Consider the following 27,173-nt stretch of genomic DNA (forward strand, 5'->3'; position numbering starts at 1 on the left):
ACCGGGCCGGCGAGCGGCTCAGGGCGGGGCGGGAGCAGGGCTGGGTGCGGGGCTCCTCTCCTGCGCCGCAGCCCCATCTTGCAGCAGGCAGGGCTGGCACCTTGTGCGGCGATCGGGCATTGTTTGCGGGAGGAAAAAACCACGCGTGGACTTCATTTAACTTCATGGAAACTTTATAAACATTGAAGTACTCTACGCTGCTACGTGACCAAATGGCTGCAGGGCTGACGGCCCAGGGTCCCACAGCACAGTGTATGGGTTGGGCCTCCCAGCCCAGCAGTCCCCAGGGCTCCGCCGTGCTAAGGAGGAAGAAGCCAGCACAGACGTGTGACAAACACCTTTAAAAGGACACTGAACCTGTTCTCACTGTGCTGCTTGCTCCCCGTTTACAACGCTTGGCTTTGCTTTTTCAGACTCCACCGCCGTCCCAGACGTCTGTGCCACCTGCACAGCACTGGTTTTGTTCAGCAGTGGGACAGGAGAACTGACAGCTGCCATCTCACACAGGGCCGGTCCCCGCGGTGCTGCTCAGCACTCAGCGCAGAACAGAAGCTGCACGCTGCCCCAGCCTGCCCACAGCCCACTGCCTCAGAAGTCCCCAGAACAGAAGGGACTGCTGGAAGTGGGGAGGAGGTGCAGGGCTGACGCCGCTGGGTGACACCACGGCTGTGGCAGAGCTGCCTGTTCCGGGGGAGCACCCCCACACTGGGCACTCGGTGCTGAGCTCTGGGAGACGTGCAGTCAGAAACACGACGCACTCCAGTTTGATGCTGTTCACCTCGTCTGCTCATGAGAGGGTGCAGCAGAGGGCTCAGCTTAGCGTGGAGAAGCCCTGAGATGCTGCTGCACGTAATGTAGTCTAAGTGGTGACATTACACCTTCTTCTTAAGCCACTGCTACGTGCCACTGCTCAGAGTACGAGCACAGGAGTGAGCACTGGGGCAGCGCTGAAGCCCACGGGGGTGGAAGCACCATCAGCACAGCACTCATGTGCCCGGCCAAGGCCAGCATCACATTCAGTAAGGAAGCAGGCAGAGGCACACAGAAGGAAAGCACCTGCACACCGCAGAGCACTGCTGCAGCCTCTGCCTGTCCAGCTGTGCTGGGCCTGGGGGGATGGAGTGCCTGGGGAACAAACAGGAATGTTTGGTGACTGTTCTGGGAATGCTCCCAGCACCCAAGGAACGTCACTGAAAAGAAATAAGCTGCCTTTAGACTGGTGACAGAAAGCAGGGAAGTGTTCATTGCCTATCTACAGGGAAATGCTACAGCTCAGCACTGAGCCCTGACGCTGTCTGGAGCCACAGACCCCTGTGCAGCACTAGGAGAGGTCCTGGCATGGAGAAATGTGCTTCCCTTCCAGACCAGAGGCATCAGTACAATACTGCTGCTGAAGGAAAGGGACCGGAGATCTCTTGGATTGGAAATTAATGTAACAAGCAAATAAGAAACTGTGTTCCTCTTAGAAAAACTTCAGGCATTGACCCATATTTTTGGAGTTTCAGTTCCTCCCCACCTGTGCTGGCCCAGCAGAATAACCACGGCACTGACACTCCTGCTCTGTGGGTCTGTGAGGAGCAGCTACAGTTGCAGATGGGAGCAGGAGGAGCAGGGCTGCGTCCTCCCGCTCCCCTCCAGTTTGCTGCTGCCCCGCCAGCCCCAGTGCAAGCAAAGCTACCAGCAAAGCACGTGGAAAAGCACACCACTGCTTCATAAGTGAGGAGAACACAGTGTATGGGATGAGTCTCTTGTGGCAAGGACACGACGTCCAGTCATTCTTCCCCAGCACCCAAGCACTGGGAATCAGCATAACAAACTTTGCGACATCTATCCAAGGGCACCCTTCACTGAGGTTATTTCCCAAAACGTGTGGAGGTGCACAGAGCTCTCTGCTCTGCTGTCCCTTTCACAGCCTGGCTGTGCTGCTGTTGGTGCTCACCCAGCAGTGCTGCCACCTGCAGAGGCACCTGGCGAGCATTCCTCACTTGGGCAGAAAGCGATGGCAAAGGACCGGGAACAGTTCAAGACAAATGTAGTAATGGCCTTCTTGCCATTTTTATCTCCTCCTTCTAATTTCTTGAGCCACTTCTGACAGCACACTCCAAAATTATTGTCCAGTATGATAGCTGCTCTCCAGGTCATTTGAACTGGAAAAGTCTTAGCTGTGACACGTCCATTTCACAAGCACAGAACATCTCCTTGGTCTAGCTGGGCTGAGATGGTTGCACTGTCTGAAAGAAGGAAACAAGTGTAGCAACATGCAGCAGTGTACGTTCGTCCGTGATGGCAAACCCAGAACCAGCATAAACCCAAGTCTTGCACCGCCGTTCCCACAGTGCTGGTGTTTTCCCTGACTGCTGCAGTGAGGGGCTCAGGAACAGCAGAGCAGGATGGTCTGCTGAGCAATGCCCACAATGGGCAGCAGGCACCACCCCGAGCCCTGATCCTTCCCTTGCCAAAGGTCTCCAGCAGAAAGGACATTTCTCCCAGTCTCTTCTCTGAGATCCCCTTCCCTGCCCTGGGCTCCCACCACCCCATCTGCTGAACTGAGGACCACCGTGTGGCTTTGGCTGATCACTGTTACCAACACGTACCTTTTGTCTCAGCTCTCATCACCTGGGATCCTGCCTTGTGGTGATGAAGAACTAAGTGCAATGGAGTCAAAGAAAACAGAAAAAAAAAGATTGAATGAAAATAAGTAGAGTGATGGGTAGAAGTCAGGTCAACGATTTATCTTTAAAGTGAAGAAACCATTGTTGACACTGGAGACAATCAACTCTTATCAGCTTTTCAGTCTGACATGCAAATCTATCTGCACTTCTGGCAAAGCTCAGTGACTGTTAAGAGCAGGAAACTGAGGATTATTTGAGCAGGTATTTTCTAAACGAAACCTGCTGCCACAAACCACAGTGCCAGCAATCCAAAGCCCCACCATCCCACTGAGGGCTCCTGTGTGCAGGCTGTGCCATCACAGCCCATCTGGCCGTGTGGATCTACACCCTGCACAGACAGTACGTGTGGGTCCCACTGCTGTCTGCTGCTGCCATCTCCCAGCCCTTCCCATCTCTCCCATGATCTGCCCCTCTGCCCTCCACAGAGCTGAGACATAAGAACAATATGGACTATAATAGCTTAATTCCATGCACAACTGCGTATTTACTACTAGTGGATTTATGATTAATTTTTCATGCAGCCCCCGCCCAGAGTGTATTTGCACTCAGGGCTGTTTGTTTAGGTTGGTGTTTCAGCTGAGCAACTCCTGCTGGGTGTGCTGTGCCCCCAGGGGATGCCTCTGTGCCACCAGGCAGGGTCACTGCTGCAGCACAGCAGCCCTGTGGCTGCAGACTCACCTGCTGGTTCTTCGGGATGCAGTCTCAAAGAACTTGGTCCTGGAGGCCACTCTGCAAACAGAACAAGAGAGGAGGTCGCTCCAGTTACCTGATATATATCATTCACTAATCAGATGGCATTTGTGCAATGGAAAAGAGCAGGAGCATTAGCAGACACTGAAGATGATCACTTCCTAGTGATGCTTTCTGTACTCCTTGTTCTCTAAGCTCCACTCTGTGCTTCCTGCGTGCTGCTCTGACCAGGCAGCCCTTTTAATCGCACAGCTTATTTAAATGCTCTTGCTCAAAAGCCTACGTGCTGACGTAAACGTGCACTTGTCACTTTTTATGGCCTCTCCACTTATTATGTGCTTCATATTAAGCTTCCAACTGCCCTCATAAAAGGAAAAATTATAACATAAGTGATTCAGGAAAACAAAGGCAAAGCCCATTCCTGCCCTGCAAGCATGGAGCTGAAACTGACAGCATCTTTCTGGATTAAAGAGTGAAGATGAGGACGTCACACGGCCACACAAGAGGCTCTCAGCAGAACGCAGGGGCTGCAGTGCAGCAGACTTTCAGGATGACAAATGCTTTTGCCATCTCCTATTGCCACAGGCACTGGGCAGGTGGCTACCTCAAATCCTAGAGCTTAAGTCTGGTGGCAGAGCATCAGGTGAGCATACAGGGAGGACAGACTGAGAATCCATGGCATGACAGGGAAGGAGAAGCACGTCCCAGTGAGGGACAGCAGGGCTTCTGACTCTTTAAAAACTCGAAGAAATCCGATAATGAAGCTGAACCATGTCCAGTTCCTTAATGGAGATCCAAGCAGGATCTCTCTTTTCTTGGGAAACATCTCATTTGAGACTCTCTTTTGAGAGCAGGAAGGGAGGGAGCTCCAGCTGCACTGAGAAGTAACTGAGAAGATGATGGAAAGTCAGCCCCAGAGCTACACTGGAGGAGGCTCAGAGCTTTTTTTCCTGCAGTGTTTTTGCTTTTGCTATGGCCACGCTCTGCCCCAGCCGTGCCCTAAGGGCAGAGCCTGACCCGGCTCTCACACAGCTTTTCCAAAGTGACTCACTTTTTCAAAGTGACCCCTGCTCATGGAAAGGGGAATGGGACCTGCACGAGCTCCAGCCATGCTATGCCAACAGTGCTGGAAACCAGCACGCCGCTTTTCCTCCTGCTCTTCCAGCACTCCTGGTAGATGGCAGCAGCTCCCGCCGCCAGTCACCACGACCCCCTGCCCCTCCCCTCCCCCCCCCCGGGGACCCGACCAACAGCTGAGCTGTGGCCCCTCACCGTGCTGCCCGGCCCCTGGCTTACACTGAAGAAGGCATTTCCTCTGCTGTCCCTGCTATCAGATCCGGCCTCTGCTCCAGCTTCTGTGGGATGGGAGCCCTGCACGGTGGGTCTGGAGGTCTCACAGGGGGACGTGTTATCACGGGCTTATCTCCATGGGGCCGTGGCTTGGGGACACCATCGTACTCTCCTGCAAGGCAGAAGGTCACAGACACTGCGTGTGAAGCTTTGGCAGAGGAGGAGGTGTTTGTGAAGATGCATTACTGGGCTGCAAGAGCACGCTGCTGCCTCGTGTTAAGCCCTTCAACTACCAGGACCCCCAGGACTTTCTCAGCAGGACAACTCCTTAGCCACATCTCTTCCATGCCTGCATTTGTAAATTCTGATCCTGAATTTCCTCTTTGCTAAACTGTATAACTGGAATGTCTCGACCAAAGGCCTATTTTCTCATTCTTCCTGCTGGCTTCTCCAGTTTTTCAGAATTACCCCCAAGCTGTCTGCACTGAAGAGTGATACAATGTCCCAGCACCGATTTCAAAGTGTCAGTATAGCTGCAATATAACTTTATTGCTAATTCGGTGTTCTCCGATTTATAGGTCTCAGGACCAGCAGCCCATTTTGTTGTGCCGTGTCTCTGGATCACGCTGTCAGCACGCTATGTGTGATAATGTGAAAACATCAAATCTGTAAGCACTAAATGGAGTTGATGTACAAGCCAATTTTAAAAGCTATTTTACTCTTCCAGAGGCAGATTTCCACCTACCATTTATGCAACAAATTTAAATTAAGCCAGTAGCGTTAGTCAGATGAACTTTATGTTTGTGCTACCCAGCCAGACCTTTTATTCTTTCTCTTTATTGTAGGTGGAAGCCATTTGTCAAGCATGCAGCCCCACTTTCATTTTATAAATACAGGGCTGTGAAGCTGCTGGAGGATGACAACATCTAAAAAGCACTGGAGAGCGCACAAGTAAGCCTGGCAATGGCAGAACTAGCAGTATTTCTTATTTACGACCGTCATCTTGAGGATCTCACCCAGCTCAGCCCCAAACACACGCAGTTACAGCACCGTGTGCCACATGGTGAGCTGTGTGCTGGCACTGCGGGGGACGACGACAGCCACACAGACACACCAGCCCCTTCCTTCAGGGGATGCACAGCACCAACTCAAATTTGGCCCCAAACTCATTATTTGCGTCTATCATACGTACTCGTAGAGCTTATTAAGCCATACAAAAGCCCTGCTCTGTCACACTGTGGCCGTGATGCTCACCATCTCTGCCGCAGCCGCCCGGCCGGGGCGCTGGTCTCCTGGCATGGAGCGTGGAGGTCCTCAGAGCAGGGCTGCTCACCACACCGTTGGCAGCCTTGCCAGGCAGCTTCACAGCCCCGTCCTGCAGCCTGGCCGTCACCTTGCCCACCTCCAGCTCGGCAGGCGGCCGTCCCGCTTCCTCCCCCCCCGGCCGCGGCGCGGGCAGGCGGCTGCGCAGCAGAGGTCTGGGGGCCTCCGTGGTGATGCTGCCGTTGGGGGTCTGGCTGAGCTGGTCTGCTGTGGAGCCAAGGGACAGACAGACGGGTTAGGGACAGACAGACCGGTTAGGATCGAGTGTGGACGTGCAGCCAGGCGGCGACTGAGGGCCATTCTGCCAGTGAGAGTTTGAGCTGTGAGGCACTGCAACCTCTGATGTCAGATCTTGCTTTCCTTTCTCACCGAACGCCAGAACGCACTGTCTGCCATGCTGATGGCCTTGTAAATGCAATTCTGGTATTGTTTACATTGCCCCTGGAAAGCAGTTAAAAGAAACAAGAGTGAGGGTGCTGGAGAGCAGCGGAACTGACCTCCACTTTCTTCCACAGAAGCCCCAAAGAAGACAGGTCGTTCCCGCAGAGGGCGTTTGGAAATGGTGATGGGTTTGTGCCTCCGGGCAGCCACCCTGGGGGGAGGCACTGGGGGGGCAGCGCTGTCTTCTGGGGGGCCCGAGTAGATCTGTAAGGACAGACACAGCTTCAGATGGTGCTCAACAGACCAGGCAGCATTCCCAGGGCTGGAGGGAGGTGCTGTGGCAGCCCCACGCTTCGGGGTGCAACAGGCAGCCTGCTACACACCACGGCAGTACTGAGCTGATTAGCACAGCGAGATCACAATACAGAGAAAATGTGCAGCAGCAAATTATCTCAGAGCAGATTAAGTCAGCTTTCAATCTGATATGTTCTGAGAAGAGTCAAGGTTTCCACACTAACCAGGCGATACAATCTGCAGCAAGCACCCAAACAAGCTGCTGCATTGTTTGAGGTTTAAAGAGCAAAAACACTTTGGCTCTTGGTTTACAATGAAGTGTGTGGCACCCTCAAATTACCTCAGATGAAATAGTGGCACAAAAACAATGCTGGTTAGCAGTTCTATCTCCTTTTCTCACTGCTCATATGACACCTATTTGGTTGGGGTTAATTTAGAGGCTTTTATTTATGCCAGAACCCTTTTAAATAGCTGGAAAAAAAAAGAATAAAGCCTTTGGGCAGTCTTTGATGATATGAAATAACACATTAAAGCCCCACATCAGCTGCTATTGCTTTTTTTCCCATGGGTATTCATTGAATTCACACTGGGCTTCCAGGAGCAGATCAGTGTGGCAGAGTGGCAGGAGATGCTGGGAGACCATAGCATGGCATGGCACGGCATGGCACAGCATGGCACAGCATGGCACAGCATGGCACGGCACGGCATGGCACGGCATGGCACGGCATGGCATAGCATGGCACGGCATGGCATAGAATGGCACGGCACGGCGTGGCACGGCATGGCACAGCATGGCATGGCACGGCAGGACATGGCACGGCATGGCACGGCGTGGCACAGCATGGCACGGCATGGCACAGCATGGCACGGCACGGCATGGCACAGCATAGCACGGCACAGCATGGCACGGCACGGCATAGCACGGCATGGCACAGCATGGCACGGCATGTCACAGCGTGGCAAGGCAAGGCATAGCATGGCACAGCACGGCATGGCATGGCACGGCGCGGCACAGCATGGCACGGCACGGCATGGCTGGACCATCCTGTGGGGTTGGCAGGAAGCAGCTCAGCCCTGAGGATGAGCTCAGCCCCAGCACAATCAGGAGCAGGGTCACCTCCCCTTCGGCAAGTCCTGCGATATGGAGGAACCCGCAGATATCTGTCCCTCAGATAAATTCCAAAAGGACGTCCTGGTTTGATTAAGGATGTCATTTTTGTAACTTAAAGCACGTTTCTCCTTTGGCCAAGCAAACAGAAATGCTGGAAAAAGTCACGAGCCCCTAAGCTCTCAAACCTCCTCCCTCCCAAGGTCTGGGCAGTGCGTCCCGCAGTGGGGGTGGCACCGCCTGCTGCTCTGGTGCCTACAGAAGAACCACAGACCTCTGCTTTCATGAGATGCTTTTCAACGTTTTGAAGCCACTCTCAAACCCCACCACACTGCTCTTTTTAGGATGTGAGTGCAGCTTCTCCTTTGATTCTGCCTTTCAAATAAAAATCCAAGTTAAACAACTGGAAGGTACAAAGATATTGACAGATCCTCGCGTTTAGAAAGTTTGTACAGCGAGGAGGCATTTCCAGAGGGATCGACTGATTTAATTTAGCTGTGGCACTGATACATAAACTGCAGAAAGAGTAATTATCCCCAAAGACTTCATGAGTAGTTACTTTGTCCTTAGCCTTCATATTGCACCGCCTAAGTAATATCTCTCTTCCTCCAGGCTCATTTGAAGTGTTTGCATATGTGTGAGCTGAAGACGCTTTCAGCTCCAACGATGAACTTACACACTCCATCTAATAACTGTTACTAATTTCACCTTACTCCTGAAGAAATTAAAAGCAAGCAGAGAGATGTCTGGCTTAATTAAAGATTAAATTCCATTTCTTGGAGGCAGCAGTGTGAACCGCGTGTTGACTCAGCCCGAGCAGAGGTGGCACGAGAGTGACAACAGAGGCTGCGGGAGTGAGCACTGTGAGCTTCCCAGCACATAAAGCCTCTGCCATGGGATCTTAAAAGCATTCGTAGTAACCCACAAAGAAAGCAGTCTGTGATCTTCATGAGCTTTGTGCGTGGACACTCCTAAGTCCCTCTGAGCTCTCTCGTCCCGCTTTTCTGGTTTCTATCCTCGCATCACAACTCACACCATCCATTTGGTCCCTGTTTGGTCTCTGACTCCACGTTCACTTTTGCACAGCCCTGCTCCTTCAGCCCTGACCTTCTCAACCATTCCTTCAGCAGGACATTCCCTTCTTCCCATCCTCTGCCATCACTCGTGGATGCCACCAAACTTCCCCTTCCTTCAGGACATAAGGGATTCTTCCAACACTATAATTTAATGTGCTATGAAGGACCAGATTCATGCTTAGGAACCTGAAGCACAGCACTGCAGACAGGGGCTGGGTGCTGAACCTTCCTCTAACAGCTCAGCCCCGGCAGCAGGTCCCTCCCCAACCCCACACCCCTGTCTGCACAGCCCTGTGCACACTGGAATCATTTTTATCAATCGTTCCATACTTGGCTGCTTTGTTATTTTCCCTGCTGTAAAGGCAGGCAGTGCCATGTCTTGCATCGTGCCCTCCCTACAGTTATGCTGTATTCTGCCTCCTGGCTTCAGCACAAGAAAGCATCAAATCCTGTCACCTCCAGGTAGAGAACAGTACTTTCAATACAGACGCTTATCTTATTTAAAAAGAAAAGCAAAAAACCCAGTAGACTCAGAGTTTCCCTTCAGAACTATAGGCAATAGTGAGGAATGTCTGCTACGCTGCTTGTTTCCCTGTGAAGCATTTCAGAACAGCGTATTTTAAAGGCAAAATGCCACCCCTTAAGGAGACCACAAAGGAAAGAGCCAAACTCCAAGTCGTTGCCACAGCAACAGCTGGCACGGAGGTGGGGTGTGGTGGCACAGCCCTGTACCTTCCCAAAGTGCTCGATGAGAATCTCAACCACGATGTTCTGGAATTTGATGTTCATCATTGCTGCCACGGTGTCCTCCTGCGCCCGCATGAGGGTCGGTCCGAATATCACCCCCATGTTGGATGGTGACATCAGGTTCTCTCGGCTGTGCTCACACACGCTGCGGAGAGGTGAGAGAGAAGGAATCATTTGTCATTTTTGTGACGTTTCTAAATGGATCTTATTCTAAGAAATTTAGTAGATACAACAAGAATCAGCGGTTCATTTCTCCTCATTTTGTTTCGTCAGAATTTGTTTCCCAGCCCTGGCAGAGACCCAAGGTGTCCATAGCTGTGATGTGCACCATCTTCAGTCAGGACCACTGTGGGAGAGCAACGTGCTGACAGCAGCTCTGTTCCACCTCTTTCAACGTCCGATTCCTAATTCTGCACACAAAAGCCATCTGTGCAACACACGCACGAAAGGAATCATTTCATTTGTGATATCCCACTTATCCCTGTATGGGGGATAAATGGCTGATCACGGCCCGAAGCTCTGACTGACCACCTGAGGCGAGCACTGAGTCAGCCCTGGGAGCAGAGACGAGGGCAGTGCAGCTGTGCTGCTGGAAGGGCTGGAGCCATTGAAGAGCTGGCTGCCAGCGGGGAAGGATCTCTCTGGAGTTTGCTCCTGGGGGAGATTACTGTGAGCCTACGACATCGGTGAGCACTTCCATTTATTTTGATTATCTTTCCACTGCGACAATCTTACTGAGCCCAACCTTTGTACAACTACTGATTGTCCAATCCCAAACTGACAGTTGGCTTCAATTTTTTCTGTCTCTGAATACAGGGAGGCCGCCGGAGAGTTTCATACACTTCCACAGCGTCTTCCTTCTGAAAGAGGCACAGTTTGCAAAGAACAGAGCTCTCTCTATTCAGTCTGGGAGGAGCACACGAGCCTGCAGAGCACACCAGTCACTGACGGAAGCATTAACCACCTAGATGGACACTGTGTTTTCAAAAACAGCCAGCCTGAGCTCTGAATGCCAAAGGAGAGAGGCTCTGATGCTGAGATTTAATGAATTCTTTGTCCTGTAGCTCTCCTTAGAGAGGCTTCTGTGAGCATAAAGGGAGTAAGGAACAGAATTTAAGCGTAAGCACTTTAAAGAATAAACATCACCGCCACCACCATTCCAGTGTTCGCTTTGTCAGACTGCAAGGCAGATGCTCTCATTCTGCCACATACACAGAGAGGCTTCAAAAACACACAAACAAGCACGAAGGGCTGGAAGCAGACTGCAGCAGGACTGCATCACCTGCACTCCTCACCCGACGGAGGGCACAGCACCAAGAGCTCAGCGTTGGGTGGGAAGATGTGGAAATCCCAGAGCTGTTTATTTCTGCAGCAGTCCAGCTTTGAAAGAGGCTTCTCCAAGGACCAAAGTGAACCTTTTCACTCGGCAGCCATTGCTTCTGCAAGTCCTGCTCCTTCCTGACCCACACACAAGTTGCTGCACAGCCCTCCCCCACGGGGTGCAGAAGGCAGAGTTTCTGTACCAAGCCTTCCCATTTGGTGTGATGACAAAACAGGAAAACTCCCTTTTTCTCAGCGCGGTGCCGGTGCCATCACCATCAAGTAAGCGATGCTTTCAGTTACTCCTTGGCAGAAGCGGTGCTGCCCAGCACCACCAAGCACCCACTGCCAGCTCACCCGTATGCTGAAGCTCTGTGCTGCTCTAAAGGCTCCGGCCATTGAGCTGCAGATAAAACCAAGGCACTCTTCACATGCAGCCCAGAGGCGCAGGGCTTACGGCTGTTCTGACCCCCAGACCTGCCGTTCTTGTTAACTGGACTGAGAGGTGACGTGTTTACAGCTCTGCTCTCTCAGATGGTGTTTCCGTGTTAGAATTGCTCCTTGCTTTGTGCTTGTCAGAAAGGGAATGGAAGCAGCAAGCAGAAAGAGGAGCACCACTTAGTGCAGAGGGTAGCAGGGATCATCACACCACTCGTGCAGTCAGAATGTAAATCCCCGGGGGACAGTGGTGGATGCAGTTTTACAAACCTGCCACAAGTAAAGGCTTGCTCTGCTGATTCCACTATTCCTCTTAGTTTGGCTCTAGAGAAAAACATCTGCTTACTTGACTAGGTGTCGTATGAGGAGCTCTAACATCTCTCTGTTCTTGTCAGGTAGTTTATAGACCAGGGCATGAATGGCTCCCAGCCTGTAGTCCAGGTTCTCAGATTCTGGAGAGAAGTAACAAAGAGAAAAGTTTGTGTCTTTTAAAGTAAATACAGTAAAAGAAAAGTCAAACAAAATACGTTCCATCTGCAACATAGGGCTGGTTGGCCAAAGCCAGTGATGGGAAGCAGAAGGAAAATGAGATTACATAGCAACAGGGCAACGATTGTGAGAAACAAAGTGAAATGGAAAGAGAGAGAAATGAAGCTTGAAAGGGAGCGCAGGGATGGGCTGGGCATGGCCAGGTCCTGCCTTCATACTGCACCAGGGGAACCCCACGGCCCATTTGTTGGGCATCTCCTTGGCCCAGAAAGCTGCAACACAACAACATGAGAAAATGAACTGTGGAAAAAATGGAGTCCTTGACCCAAAGAGGTCACTTTCGGAATAAATAATCAAGAAACAATCAAATACTCGATGCGAAAAGAATAGTGTGGGATCTCGGTGGCTGGGAAGCCTAATGGTGCAAGTTCTGAAGGGGGAAAGGAAGGGATTTTGCACATACTCAGCCACCGCTGGTTTAATCAGCGCTGAAACTAATAAATCTTGGGCTCGAGCACAATCAGTGGGTGGTGCAATTTTTTCCTTTACAAGAAACAAGAAGTGTTAGTCATTTTCCAGGGGTCCAAAGCGAGGAGAGGCGGGGATCTCTGCTGGCCTCCTACCGACTCCAAGGAGACGTGGGGCTGCGAAGGATGCCTTCATACAGAATGTTTCTGAGCGTGCCACGAAATGCCAGCACTTTCATGCTGAGAGGATGACTAACTCCCTGTATCCCCTGCTGCCCACCTCAGTGTGCTGCCTCTCAGCAGCCTGAGATGCAGCCAGCTCAGAATATCACGGCTTATTTAAACAGCAGTAATCACAGGACAGCTGAGGACTAGCTGGGTTAGCACAGGCTGAGTCCTGTTGCCTTACCTATGCTACTTGGCTAACCTCTGTTAATGTTGGCCGCAACTCAGTCCTGAGAGGTGCAGAATGAAAACACACTTCTCGTAGATGCTTTGGACTCAACATCCCGGGCCAAATTTCATGAACTGAAAGGATCACCTAACTCTGCCTGGCAACATCACATCGCATTCCCTCACTGCTTTTAAAATAAATATCTTGATACTTTTGAGAAACAATTCTAGAGCACTTGTGATCTGATCATCTGCTTTCAGGTTAGTTGGCACGTCCTGGCTCTCCAGACCCTCTGAAAGGATGAAGCCTTGTCACAGAGAAATGTACTGCAATAGCAAGGAAAAGAAGGGAAGAAACACTTCCATCACCTTCCTCTCAAAATTAAGGACCCAGAAGAGAGGGTCTCAAGCCATTTGAAATGCACGCTGGCTCTGAGCACGGTAACACCAGGGAGGCATGCTGCAGTGCTCTGACCCCGTGAAATTGATGTCATGGTGTGTTTGCCCTGGGCCCCTCTGCAGACACTTGTGTGGCTCCTCCTGGGAGCACTGGAACCCCAGTGCCCACCCAGGGGTGCCGGAGCCATGGATGCCTCCAGAGCCCTCTGTGCCCTGCAGGGATGAGCACAGGGAGCTGCCTCTGCTGCAGTGAGGGGTCAGGCTGGGGGCTGTACTTACTGGCAGCCAGAACCAACTCCTTGTGCAGCTTGTACGTCATGACGGGCTCCGACAGGTTCCTGCAACAACCAGACAGAAAACTGAGCTCTGGGAGGACAGTGTGACCTCATGACTGATCTCCAAGGTCGGGGGCAAATCTGCTCACCCGCCAGCCTGCTGGTTCCCAGTGGCACCTCCCCAGATGCACTGCAGGATGTGGCATTGCCACAACAGGCGCATTTCTCATAAAGAGAAAAGCAAAAAGGGTGCCTTCCCTTTTCCAACGCCTCTGCTGCTTCTTTCCCCTTTCCTTTGGCCAGATGCTCACACCTGGTAGTTCTCTTTGCACCCAGACTGCCCAGAGCATTGGGATCTGCAGCATTACCTGAGATAAAACTTTAGTGAGCTGGTAATGGTCTTAATGTCCCAGTCACTGCTTTGGAGGTCCACATCCCCTGGGCATTTTGGATCTGGAGGAAGAACAAAATGGCTGTAAAATAAGACCCATTTTGAGGCTGTTATAAAAAACAAATTCAGGGAGGGCACTACTCCAGATGAACTAAGCTAGAGCAGCAGGTGGACATTCCCAAAGGTGGAAAGGGAGAACAGCAGCGCTGGCAGAGAGGCTGTTACTCTGGATGAAAACATCAGTGCTAACCAGGGGCAAAGGAAGATGCAGCAGGTAACATTTAGTGGAGAACAGTTAGCAAGGACACATTCCCTGCAGTTTGTTTTCTTCTAGTCAAGGCTGGCAGAAACAGTGCATTCCCACAGACCCAAGATCAGTCTTCGTGTACCCAAATAACCCAACTGTCTGCTCCAGTCCCTCACCCCAAGGACTCCCCAGCAACTGCTCTGGGAGCATTCCCCCTCACTGCATGGGGAGGAGGGGGCGGGAGGAGAAGGCAAAGCTGAGCACACACCCCTCATCTTCCACCCACCTGCACTGACCAACCCAGTCTTTGTGGCAGGGTGAGCTGAAGGGCAGGGGTGGAGGGGGGCAGCTGGCCTGAGGAAACGGACTGCATGACTTAAATAAAAATAGGACTAGAGACAGAAAATCTACCTCCTCACTCAAATTCAGGAAGAAGTTGCTCTGCAGCAGCTATTTCTGCTCAGTGTTGTTGGGTTTTGGATCATGAGTTTGAACACAGCAGGGTGGCAAGTGGTCAACTCGAGTGGTGAATATTAAATAAAATGAAAAGCCACACGCAGCTGGGGGTCAGAAGGGAAAAACACAGAGCTGCGTGCAGGGAGGGTGAGAACCCAGGAGCAATAAAATCTGAGGCTAAGTAATTAGTCATCGGGCAAGTGTAACTGAATAGCTGGCTCCATGGGAACTGAGTACAGCTTCGTGTCAGCACAAAGAAGTTTTAATAAACAACAACAATAGTAAATGCAAAAACAGCCTTTGAATGCTACATTAATATCAGATGTCCACACATGGAGCTGACAGAGGCTGGCATGTGCCCGAGGCACACAGATAGAACACAAACACACTTCCTGCTCTGTGCTGCAGCCCTCCCACACAAGGTGCACAGGGCACAGGGAGTCAGGCCCACCTGCACCGGGCAGCAGCCACAGCTCTGGGCAGACCCCACGAGTGCCCAGCTTGGAGAAGTGCTGCCGAGCCCCGGGCACCTCTGATCCCAGGTGTGACAACCACCCAGCAATTAATGTGTGCATGACACGCAAGATTTAGGGTGCAGAAAGTTTGCTATAGAAGTGCATATGCTGACTGGTCCATGAAAACAGCCATCTCCCTGCAGCCCCCAGGAGGGCATGGCAGGTCCCTGCACCGACCTACCCAGGCAGTGCACCCAGCAGTGGTGGTGAGGTATCTGGGCACCCAGTGCAGCAGCACCAGGGCTGTCCCTGCCACACCGGGGGGCAGTGACTTGGAGAAGAGCCTTCACACTGCCCATCTGCTGGGGCTTCTGCAAGAGGAAGGGGGGAAGGCACATCCCCACTGCTGCCATCACCTCCTGCTGCTTCCGGCACCCACAGACAATGCAGTGTGAAGGGAGAGAGCGGGAGTGGGCTGCAGGGACAGCTCTGAAGAGCAGGAGAGGTGCTGGAGGAGCCAGCAGCTGCTTTCCACTGATTCATCTCATTGTAACAGCCCATTCTCTTTGGCCTGCCCAAACAATACCAAAATATGACAATCTAACCACATGGAATGATCAATTCTTACCAAAAAAGGCATTCAGCAATTTCTGCACCTGAATATTGCTGCCAACAGTTCGGTAGACGCCCTCTGTAGAAATTCCTGAGAACAACAGAGCGGTGTTAGCCACAGCCTGTCCAAAAGCACCATCTGCTGGAGCCTGCACCCAGATACCCAGCTGTGTGCTCACGGACAGCCTGCACCCAGATACCCAGCTGTGTGCTCATGGACAGCCTGCACCCAGATACCCAGCTGTGTGCTCATGGACAGCCTGCACCCAACCTGCACTCAGATGCCACCATGGGCTCCTTACCTTTTGTCTCCACAGCATTGATGCATTTCCGCACAAACTTGAAGCCAACCTCGTTCAGCTCCACTGTTAAAACAAAGGAAGAGGTCTCAGCTGCCAGAGCCTCTCATGTGGTCCCCACAGAAGCCCTGTGCACCCCACAGCCCCAGCACACAGCTAGCTGTGCTTCTACAGAACAAATCTTGATGAGGAATTATTCAGTTTTTGTTGGATTTCTTTTGAGCTCCAGCACTCCCTGCCCCCTCCCTGCCTCCGAGAAGCGTGGTTCAGAGTTCTGCCACGTATGGATCTGTGGCTTGGAATGAGTTGAGTAACCATTTTCCAAATATCTGCCATTACAACTCTTCTACGTGATAAGATCATGCCAATTTCACTTATCTATTTGATTAGCTCAAAAAGCCAAAAGTGAAAAGCAGCTTCGCGTGCTGCCTGAGTAAAGCAGAACACAGGTTTGGCTCCAGCTGATCAGTGCCTGTCTTAAGGCACTGTGAAAGAGGCAGTTATCATTTATAGATGTACTGTAACTCCTTACTCGTAGCATTCAGCTGACTGGGAAGACAGCTTTCTAGAGAATGAAATTCTAGCCGAAAACTCTGCATTCAAACTTCCATGGTTCAAAAATCAGTCCCACTTTACCTGGGTTTCAAACTGAATTTTGGCTGAAAATGTTGACTTTGAGGTAACGTTTGGTTTAGGGTTTATTATGCCTCTGATAATGCCAACCCTAAGATCATTCAAGCAAGCCAATCAAGTGCTGATAACAGCAGGCCCTAAGCCCCAAGAGCTCGCCTGCACTCAGCCCACGAAGCACCGTGCACCAATGGGGGGACACTGCGGTGACAGCAGCAGGGCAGCCAAGGAGCTGCATCCCACCACCCCGGGTCCTGTCATGGCCTCTCTCACGGAAAGTGTCCTCGGTATCCCTCACCAATCTCTCCTGCTGCTGTTCTGGGGTCTACAGGCACACCTGGAGCTCTGCACCCTCTGCACGTTGCTGTCAGTACCTTTAGTGAGGAAGCTCACCGTGACCTGCCCGTGGTATCAGGCACCACCAGGAAAAGAAAGGAATGACACGTTCTGGGAATTACACTGCCCACTGCAGAAACCAAAGATGAGCACGTCTGCAGGGAAAGGCACTGCCTGGCCTCAGGACAGCTTCAATATATCAGAGGAATAGAAATGGAAATAACTCACTCTCTTCCTGCTTCGTGATGGGACTGTGATAGATCTGAAAAAGGGAACGGGGTGGAGAAAGAAACAAACATAACGCAACTCCATTTGGTGCATCATTCCAAAAGAAAATGCAGCCCCTCCTAATTCACTGCCAAGAGCAAGACTATGTCCCAAGGGAAGTCAGTTTACAATTAAGCGAGATACCATTATCTGTGGAATAAATGAGCTTGCTGACTTCCTACTGGTCCTACTCCAGTTCACTGGAGCCTGTTTCAATTTCAGATCTTCCAAACACGGAATGAGAACTCCCACTTGTCCTAAGGCGCCCTGTGAATGTGCGGATGGACAGTCTGGCACACAGAGCTCTTCTGCTTGTTTGTGCTTTATAGTAAGATTACTTCAGATGTCAAGGTGTTCCTTCTTCACCACATACAAAAATGCCTTTTGTACTTATTTTAAGAAGAACAAACAGTCGATTATATTCTTGATAGAAAATAAAAACTCCTTTGTACATGAGTGAGTGTGTAAAACGAGTGAGCGTCAGACACCTGCTCAGGGAATGGCTGCCCTCTGAGCAACCCACCCTCCCTCTCATTCCGGGCTGCTTTCTGCCCAAAGCATCAGGCACACAGCACTGCTGGGTGTGCCCACATCCCACCTCCTGCTCCCACGTCCCACAGCCACAGCAGCCAGCACTCAGCCCCAGCAGCAGGGCAGCGTGCAGCCTCTGCCAGCCCGGTCCTAGGGAAAGGCTGCTCGCAAAAACCAGGGGAAAACCACAGGCAGCGCACAGCACAGCACAGGAAGTTCAGTAAAATGCAGGAATTCATGCTTTGCTCACATTAAAGGCAGGAAATAACGGCAGCCAGGAATGCTGCTGAACCTCTGCAGGGCGGCCGCTCCCACCCCTTGCAAACACTGCTGAAAGCAGGTATAAATAAAAACGCTGTCATGCAGATTTGGGAGTGAGCTTTAACAGAAGTGCTGTTTGTTTCAGACACTGTGATGCCACAGTTTTTAGGAAGTCTGGCAGTTGCAGTTAAATAGGAAAACGTACCAAAGCTTAAAAGGGGGAAACCAGCATTCCCTCTGCAAGCTGTGCTGAGATCAGACAGCACAAAATCCAATTTCAAGTCTGTAGTAACTGAACTGATAGCCTGAGTTACAGGTAAGCAACTGGAGAGATCTGTGAAACTGAGCCTGCCAATCTTTACTGCTCTCCGTCCCACCAGCAGAGGACACTGCACGACAGCACATCCCTCTAACTTGGAACACTCACCGGCTCCTTTCCATCCATGGCTTCCATCCACAGCCTTCGGTTAGCTTCGGAGAGTGCCTGCAGAGTGATGGTCCCAGACCTGTGCAGTTACCCAGGGGCAGAAGGAGAACATGGAGCAAAGATCAGTTTTTAATAACAGCTTTCCTCCAGTATATAGCATATAGGGCTGATCTTCCCGGAGACCACTTAGATACGAAGCATCTCACCTTTCATTAGTTTCAATGTCAAAACAAAACCTTTTGTCTATCGAGTCAGTCTTTCTCCTTACACAGGATTTCAGTGTCAGGTCCAAGGTACCCTGGAAAAGAAAGTTGAAGCCAAGCTCAGGAAAGAGAACCATGGAGAGGAGGGAAGGTCCCTCAGCACCCTCAGTCCTCAGCCCAGCCGGTGCCGCACAGTGAGGCCCTGGGCACAGCCACGTGCTGGCAGCACTTTGTGGTGGGTGTGAAGCTCAGAATGAAGGAAGCACTGCCACCCCCATCAGTGCCAGGGCCCACAGCCTCTGACCCACATGGATGAGCACGGCCAGGACGGGCAGCCTGCTCCAGACTGTGTCTGCTTTGTGCTGAGTGCGGCCCCTCATCTGGTTTTGTTTGGTTCTTAAGAGCGCTCTTTGTTGTTGTGGCACTTGAAGATGCGGTCAGCTGTGACCCGGAGGTGCAAACTGCCAGACTGCAAGAAGCCGGGAAGGGAGGAATCCAAGTTAAACCCCGACCTGCAGCAAGAGGCCTCAGCAAACATGCTTACAGCACACGACTGTGGGTCCCTCCAGTGCATAGTTTGGACATTTCTTTGCCCTCTGCCAAGGGCTTCCAAAACCCGCGTTTCACTTGATTGCTGCACTGCACAGAAGGCTGCCAAAGAACACAGCCCATGAGCTCACACACTGCAGAGAGCACACATGACTCGGGGCTCCCAGCGGATGCTGCTCCATGGCAGAGGCAGTGCTCAGAGCCACGGCCCCATCCGAGCGCCCTGCCCCTTCCCTTGCACTGCAGGAGCTGTGGGGAACTCCCAGACACATCCCTCGCTGGTGAAAAACGAAGCACGGCGGGAAAGAATTGGGTTCTTCAGCTGTTGCTGTACTCTGCTGCTCAGAGCAGCAACTTCGGCCCTCTCCTCCTCTCCTAACTGTATCCTTACAAGTAAATAGAAACCAAAATTGCAAATCAGTGACAGTGCAAATATGCAAAGGGAAAGAAAGAGTGCTTTTAGAAGCGCTCGGCTAACGACTGCAGGCAGCTGTGTGCACGCCAGGCTGCAGGCTCACAGCCTGTCTGCATGGGACATACAGAAGTCATACAGACACACAGAGCTTCCAGCCCCGTCTGGAGGGCTCTGCTCTAGCTGTGCTATCTCTGCATACAGAACGAGATGGAACAGACTGAAGGTAAAAGCTAGGCACTGGGCCAGGAGAGCACTCACCTGCTTAGCACCAGGCTTCTGGTCTATGGGGGTCATTCTTAAGGTTTTCGCCTCTTTTTCGTACTGGCAATAATACTTCACCCAGGAGATGCCCAGTGCCCCTGCAGGAACACAGGGAAGCAGGAGTCCTTCAACACAGGTTAAGGACATAAATATCTATATATAAGTACGTCTGTATATACAATAAAAAAGTGAACTGCTCACGGAGTAAGTTACCTGTTGATTCAAGAGGCCATACAGGCTTCTGTCCCTTGAGTGTTCATGCTTGCACAACCAATGAGCATTGGTAAGAGACTGAATTTGATTGAATTCAGCACAGAATCACAACTCTGGCTGCCAGCAGTTAACCTTCATCACCGCACAGCACTTCAGCTCTGCTCACGTGCACTCAGAGTCACTGTCTGAGCCACTACATATACATGCAGTATATCAATCAGACACCTTTCTGATGCCCAGACTGACTTATGGGGACAACCCCAAACAGGGTCACTCTCCCAGTGCCTCTTTGCTGCCTGGACCAGGAACAGAAAATGGCTGCAGAAAATGCGGGGACCAAAGGCCCGTGGCTCTGTGAAACCTGCACCAGCAGAGCTGACTGACTGCAAGGGCAAGCACTTCACCTGAGCTGAGCTACACAGGACAATAAACAGCAACAGTTCAGCATCCAGGATGTCAGGCTGAAGGGACTTCCACAGAAGCAAGCAGTGCAATACAAAAAGCTACAAGCAATCACCCTGGAGCTGCACACTGAGGTGGGCTATAAATGAAATCCTTATCAGAGAGGGGAAGCTGGACAGGACAGCATGTTCATTCTGATAAGCTGCAGACAAGGAGCAATCTGCCAGAGCTCCGGCTCTCTGGCTAGAATGGAATCAAGGACTTCATTTTTTCCCAACGTAGGCAATCAGCTCCTTGTTTCTGTGGCTGGCACAGCCCGTGCCATCACCAGGAAAGCTGTCAGCTGCAACTCCTCAGCCACCACGGGGCACAGCCACGGACTCCCCATGGGCTGGCAGCAGGGCTCAGTGCCCCTGCAACATGCTTAGTGCAGATGAAACCATTACATTTCTCCTGAGTGTACAGGTAGCCCTCGATGGTTGGCTGCCCAGGGAGCTTGCACGTCTGGGGGGCTTCCTTCATCCTTTTCTTCAGGTCTTCCAGCTCCTCCCGCGTGCTGGAAAAATGGTTTCTTGTCTGGCAGGGGAACACACAAAGAGGTACGTCTGAACAAGAAAAGAGTCATGTATTTCTGATTAAAACTTCAGCCTCAAACTTTAGGTACCCTGGCAGAAATGTATCTGTCCCAACTCCACAAATTCGCATGAAAGCTGAAGCTATAAGAACATGGGGCTTCCAAAGATGGTTGAAGGGACAAGGTTTAATGTATTGTACATTGAAACAGCAGTGAAGAGTCATCACTGGGAGGACACTTTTCTTTCAGTGCAAGAATCTCGGCACCTCTTAAGGCTGGGTGGAGGAGGAAGAAGCACCCGAACGCTCTGCACTGTTCCCTGGGTAACGGGTGCATTCTCCTACAAACTTCGGGTGCTGATTCCTCAAAAGATCATCCTGCACTGCTTGGTGTGAATTTTAAGGAGTTGTGTCATTGCAGGGTACAAACTGAAGGCATCTTTACAGAACACCACTCAGACCAATCAATAAGCCAGCAGCAAACCTGGCCTGGCGCTGCTCCTTGGGAATGAGGGCCAGCCATAAAAGTGTGAGGATAAAGGGCCATGACACAGATCCTTCACCTCGTGAGTATACTTGGTCAGCAGAGGAGGTTACCAAAGCATTTGGTAAGCTGGTATCATTAACATGAAAACTAAGGCCTTTTTAGAATATACAATTTAAATCTCATGAAGTTGGAAGGAATTCTTAGGCTTGTTTATGCGCAAGGTTAAACGACAGGATGCTGACAGCCTCCTCTGGACAGAAGCTGGAGTTTCGGAAAAGCACTGTCACAGAACCTGCAGACTCTCCTGTGCAGGAGAGCAGATGATACTTGTGAACTAAGGAGGAAATAACTGTCTCTGCACTTCCCACAGTGCAGCCATAGAGTGTATTTTGCATGGCAAATACTTTCAAAAAGTTTTCAACACGAATGAGAATAGAAGTCACATGAAAAAAAACCATTCCAGCTGGGCAGGAACGTACATTCTGCAGGCTGAGCTGGAGCTGCTGCTTGTAAGGGAGGAAATCCTGCGTGAGCTCAACCGTCAGGTTGTTGTATGTAAAGAGGCTGTGGAGAAAAGCCAGCACCTGCAAAGGAGGGAAAGGACACAGACTAAACTTATCTTCTGAAGTTTCTAATCAGAGGGAAGTTCGGCAGGATGCAGGCTTTCAGAAATTATATATACAAATACATTTCTTGCAGTTATGGAGGGATGTGAATTGACTTACTGACCACAGCATCTCTAATACCTAGGTCTGTCTCCCACAAATATACTGCCTTGGTAAAACACAACCCAAATGAAAGACACTGCTTGGGAAGCAGAAGCTGACCCTCAGAGAGAGCTTGTCTATGAGAGCAGCGCCAGGGCAGGGCCCTGGACACAGCCTGGGCCGGCAGAGGAGCAGACCTCAGAAGGCTGCTACTGCTTACCAAACACAGGGCATTCAAGACAATTCAAGTCCCACCTACAGTGTGCCTCCTGGCCTGCTCTCAGGACTGACAGACAGACCTGAGAAACAAGTCTGTGGCTTCACAGTCATCCATCAAACGCCACTGGAGCAGCAGCAGCCCCGGCGTCCAACTCCTGTTCCACCAGGAGAATCCCCAGGCCTGAATTCAGTCTGGTAGCTCACTCCTTTCTGTGACTGTCACTAAGTCGGTACACCTGAGCATCCAACCGCAGCTGCTGAAAGTAAAGGGAGCTCCTACCGGTTCGACAATACTGAATTTCTTGCTCTCCTGTACTTCCTGGATCTGGTACACATACTCAAGGGAGGACTCAAAGAAATTGTGCCTCTCTTTGTCAACCTGAAGGTCAGCCTGAAAGAAAAAGGGTAAGTAGGTAGAAAAAAATAAATCGCATCCATCCGATATTTGACTAGCATGTCTCTCAGCCCAGTAGTTCTGCCCTCACTTCAGGCAATGCCTGCCCTGTGTGTTTGGCTCCAGTTTTGAACACTGGCACAGAATCAGAAGACTCGAACACTTGTTGTTCTCAGATCTACCCTTCTCATTAACAGATCAGAACTTCACACCACTCAGTAAGCACTATGCTTTCCCTAAGCACATTTGTTATTCTAAGACAAGCTCCTTCTCCACCCACAGCCCTGCTGGTGAGGACAGCAGTGTCCTGACCCCTCCTGAATTCTGCTAGGACCTGAAGCCAGCAATTCCAGAGCTGCAGCACAAGGTAGGACACTGTAGCATGCTATGTTACCACACCTTACGCAAATTCTGCTTTGCAGAGGTGTCTGTAACTTGATCAAACACATCTGACTTGATCCAACTACCCTGACATGGGCTGGGACTTTCCCTTCCTGCTGCAGAACATTTGGCAGAAGCAGCTCAAAGCCCTCCTCTGCCACTGTCCTGCTGCCTGTGACAGCAGTGCATGAAGCCACAACTGCTGCCCAGCACTCCAGTGTGAACTACCACGTCCATATCCCTGGCCTCATCCACGTGAATAGGCTTTAGGAATATTTTGGTGATACTTTTCCTAGACTTGACTGAGGAAAACTCCATACACACCTCCTGTAACTGAGACTCCTTCTTTTTAGAGGAGAGGTGCAAATGGCGATCCAGCATGGAATAAAACTTCTCACCATCCTTCTCAAACTTCTTCTTTCTTTCCTGTAGATGCAAGAGTTGAAGCAGGACCAGTTATTGTGTCTTTCACGTAAGAACATACTACAATAACAAGATCCTCAGTGCCATCCAGTGTTCCCACGGAAAAATTCTGGCGCAATCAGAACAGGGGGTCACTTTTCATCCAGCTGCTTTCCCCAGGTATTTGCTTACATTGGATTCAGTTATACTTTGTGACCAAGCTCTGGCAAGATTTTAGGGCACAGATACTCTAAATATTTTCTCATGTCAACACTGTGGCAAAAGCCCCATAGAAGGGTTACTGTTCCCCTTCTCAATCACTTCAGTGTCAAGTAAACTTGAGATGCCCCAGAGCATCAAAAACATATTCACAATCTGCTCTTGTGCTGCTCGCATAATTCAGAAACAACTGGGTAAGCACTTTAATCCCAAAGACATGCCCAGGAAAGAAAAGATTTATGAGGAGCCTGGCAACTTTCCATTCTGAAGCTTTTATCATGTGTTTCTGAAATGTATGAGAACGAAAGCAGAAGACGAGATGGGTGACACGTGGGGCTGAAGTCATCATCTCCTCATTAGCAGTGCTGGAAACACAGATCACAAACCACACGGTCAAAACTCACACAAATTTCAGTGTGTAGAGCCCAGCCTGAACACAGCCCAAATGCTGCACCTAACATTAGAGCAAACAGTGATCAGACTCCACTTCTTGGAAGTCTGCTGCAGATGGTCTGGTTCTTACTGACCTGTTTTACATCTCAAACATGCAAAGCACAGGCATGCAAACGTGAAGTGTGAACTGATTTGTTAAGAAAGACTCTATGAAGGAAGCACTACAACAAAAAGATTTGCTTGGATGGACAAATCTTAAGAGGTAAATGTCTGGAACGAGAACAGAAAGAGAAAATTGACAATTAAGCCCAGAGGAGACCCAGGGACAAGCTGAGCTGAGGACCTGTCAGCTTGCTGAAGCCTTACAGTGACTGTGAGACCACAGTGAAGAATCAATCATCAGCAGAAGCCAGGTTAAAAAATATTCACAGAGGAAGGTGAATCACCAGTGATTGCTGAGAGGCAATCATATCACTAGAATTAAGGGTGTCCAGTCAGACAGCAGCCCCGGTGCCAGGCCCAAACAGCTGAGGACTGCTGCCTGCAGGGGATGCAGAGGATGCCCAAACCCTCTGGCTAACTTTCGAAGGCTCAGAAAGTGGGAAGCAGAGTTAGGACACCTCAGACTATTGTGGAATTAATGGTATCTTTCCCCAGCTAACTCCTAAAAGCCCTGAAATGCTGTTCTCTTGCACCATTTCAGCAAACATACCAACACCACCTAGAAACAGGCCATTGAATACCAGGCAGTTCGCTCATGAATTCAGCAGTGCTTGAGTTTGGGGATGTGCTTCTCAAATCAAGTTCTTTTTCTTCCTTTGGTTAGTTCTGCCATGAAGTTTTGCTTCCCTGTTCTGCCTGTGTGGACTACAACACGGGATGTCCTTCAGAGTGGGCACGTGAGGCTTCCAGCTGGTGCTCCAGCTCCTTGCAGCCAGCCCTTGCCTAACTATCTGTTTTCTTGGCCCATTTGCTCATAGCAGCTACTGCTGTCTTCCCTCTAGAAGAAATGCTATTTTCTGGTGGGCACACACGAGCACACAGTCGGTTGTTTACTGCAGCATATGGAGCTTACACACCCTGGGAGGCAGCACACGGTTGCCCACCTCATCCCCTGCGGATGGCATCTGTTAGGGCCGGGCAGAGGACTCACAGTCAGCAGCCAGGCAGGGCTGGCAGCCTCCCTGCAGCCTGGCGGGGGAGCAGCTGGCCTCCAGCACTCAGACTCGTGTCGGTGGGCACCGGTTCCTCAGAACAACCTCAGGCTAAGGTTGGACAAGCGCTGCTGCTGGCTGCCTTCCTCAGGAGAGGAATTCTCACCCCACAAGAGTCCTGTTTCTCTATTCCTTGCACATTGCTATTTGACAATTAGCAAAATGCAGCAATGCTTGCAGAGGCGCCAGGCTGAGTATTCCTGAGTATTCAGCAGCTCAGAATAGGGTGGGCTGGGACCAGCAAACCCTTTTACCTGTAATTGCACCTACTGCATGGCAGATGCACTGAGACGATGAGACCCCTGGCCAGGATTGGGTAGATCTTCTGGTATCATCCCCTGTGCACCTAACTCTGTGTTACCTAATAGATGCCTAAGGAGACCCAGCCATGAAACCCAGAAGAGGAGTCCACCAAGAGTGAAACCCAACGTGAGGAGCACTGAGCTGAGGAGCCAATACCAGGAAGGAGTCAGAACAAAACAACACCCTCATGGCTAATGCTGGTGATAAGCAAATCCGAAGTCAGACAGACACAAAGGCTGTCGTGAAGCAGAAAATACCACTTCTGTAAAGTCACACCTCAGAACTGTCTGCCATTAGGTGCCATGTCTAACAAAGCCAGGAACATAAGATTACTTTCATTTTGGTAACAAGGAGTCACCGAGCCCCATGGTGTCTTGTAGCACGTGCATTAAACCAGAGCTGCACCCCGTGCCCATGAGCAGCACAGCAGGCTTGCAGATGGTCGCACGGCAGGAGGTTGGTGATGCCGGCAGCAGGACACAGATGCACTGGTGATGGTGAGCTGACCCCACGCTGTGATGGGAGGTGCCACGCAGAGCTTTCTCTGCAGCAGCAGCGCTTTGGGAGCAGCCTTGGGAGCAGCCAGTCATCTTGCACTCTGGCTAATTAACATACAACTGAAAAGCAGGAGGATGTACTACAAATCCCTCCTGATTTCCAAGCCAAGGTTTCTAAGAGCTCGTTGGCTGCTGAACAGAGCAAGCCAAGACAAAAGGAAGAAAAAAAAAAAGAGCACAACAAAAGAACCAGCCAGACTGAAGCACAATCCAGAGAGATGAGCACAAATGGATTCCTCATGAATATTCAGCAAAGGGCAGCATTATCTCCCCACTGAGACTTGCCAGCGCTTTCGTCCAAGAAGCCACCCTACTTTGATCTGCTCACAGCAGAGGTGATCCCACCCAAAGGCAGCCAGCACACCCTGGGAGCAGTGAGGGCACAGGGGGACTCACCAGAATGTCCCTCCATCATCTGTTTGCTGTCTGTGAGGAGAGGCACAGCACAGAGCCTGCCAGGAGCCAGACGCCATTGGTTCCCCTTTGGTGGCTCCAGGCCACGGCCACTCACTGCTTCCCACTCCACCTTTCCATCTGCAGCAAGCACGTCTCTAATGACCTCTCCTTCTCTGATAACTGAGAGCTCCACCATCCAGCTACTAAGGCCACACATCAAAAACTTCTCATTTTCCAGCATCACTGCTTCACCCAGCGCTCCTGGCGCTCAAAGAGCTCCTGGTGAAGAGGAGATGGCACGTGGCAGGACACAAAACCCACTGAGTTCATAAAACGGGCGGAGTTCAGGCTCCATGAACATGACCTGATGTGAAATGGGGACACAGGCCGTCCCACACTTGCCCTCCCTCACCCAAAGCCTGCACCCTTCTGATGCCAGCCGCGTCCTTCCCGTGCCGTTCTCTATTTGCTGCTTCGTCTTGAGCAGAACGAGGTGAGAGGCTAGGGCTGGGAAATGGCTCAGGCTGTCCTTGGCTCTTCTGCACAAGCACTTAACCAGCGACTCACAGCTGGAGTGACAGCCCCACAGCTGCAGGGCACGAGGTCCCGCT

At 51.0% G+C, this 27,173-nt stretch overlaps 1 protein-coding gene across 1 annotated transcript in view; it reads right to left on the minus strand.

Moving 5' to 3' along the window:
• Positions 1-155: 155 nt before the first annotated feature.
• The window catches only part of OPHN1 (oligophrenin 1), a 48,151-nt gene continuing 21,133 nt past the window's right edge, over positions 156-27,173 (minus strand). The window contains exons 5-24 of the mRNA XM_010715108.1: positions 23,403-23,504; positions 22,584-22,694; positions 21,857-21,961; positions 20,764-20,893; positions 19,700-19,800; positions 18,481-18,572; positions 18,275-18,353; positions 17,017-17,050; positions 15,826-15,888; positions 15,540-15,614; positions 13,731-13,815; positions 13,367-13,425; positions 11,686-11,791; positions 9,567-9,726; positions 6,473-6,620; positions 5,907-6,182; positions 4,659-4,824; positions 3,351-3,401; positions 2,595-2,645; positions 156-2,231 (exon numbers count right to left, since the gene is read on the minus strand). Coding sequence (XP_010713410.1) covers positions 2,603-2,645; positions 3,351-3,401; positions 4,659-4,824; positions 5,907-6,182; positions 6,473-6,620; positions 9,567-9,726; positions 11,686-11,791; positions 13,367-13,425; positions 13,731-13,815; positions 15,540-15,614; positions 15,826-15,888; positions 17,017-17,050; positions 18,275-18,353; positions 18,481-18,572; positions 19,700-19,800; positions 20,764-20,893; positions 21,857-21,961; positions 22,584-22,694; positions 23,403-23,504 — 1,986 coding nt within the window. The 3' untranslated portion in view covers positions 156-2,231; positions 2,595-2,602. The remainder of the gene's footprint in view (positions 2,232-2,594; positions 2,646-3,350; positions 3,402-4,658; positions 4,825-5,906; positions 6,183-6,472; positions 6,621-9,566; positions 9,727-11,685; positions 11,792-13,366; positions 13,426-13,730; positions 13,816-15,539; positions 15,615-15,825; positions 15,889-17,016; positions 17,051-18,274; positions 18,354-18,480; positions 18,573-19,699; positions 19,801-20,763; positions 20,894-21,856; positions 21,962-22,583; positions 22,695-23,402; positions 23,505-27,173) is intronic.

Source organism: Meleagris gallopavo, chromosome 9, assembly GCF_000146605.3.
Source record: "Meleagris gallopavo isolate NT-WF06-2002-E0010 breed Aviagen turkey brand Nicholas breeding stock chromosome 9, Turkey_5.1, whole genome shotgun sequence".
NCBI classification, from domain to species: domain Eukaryota; kingdom Metazoa; phylum Chordata; class Aves; order Galliformes; family Phasianidae; genus Meleagris; species Meleagris gallopavo.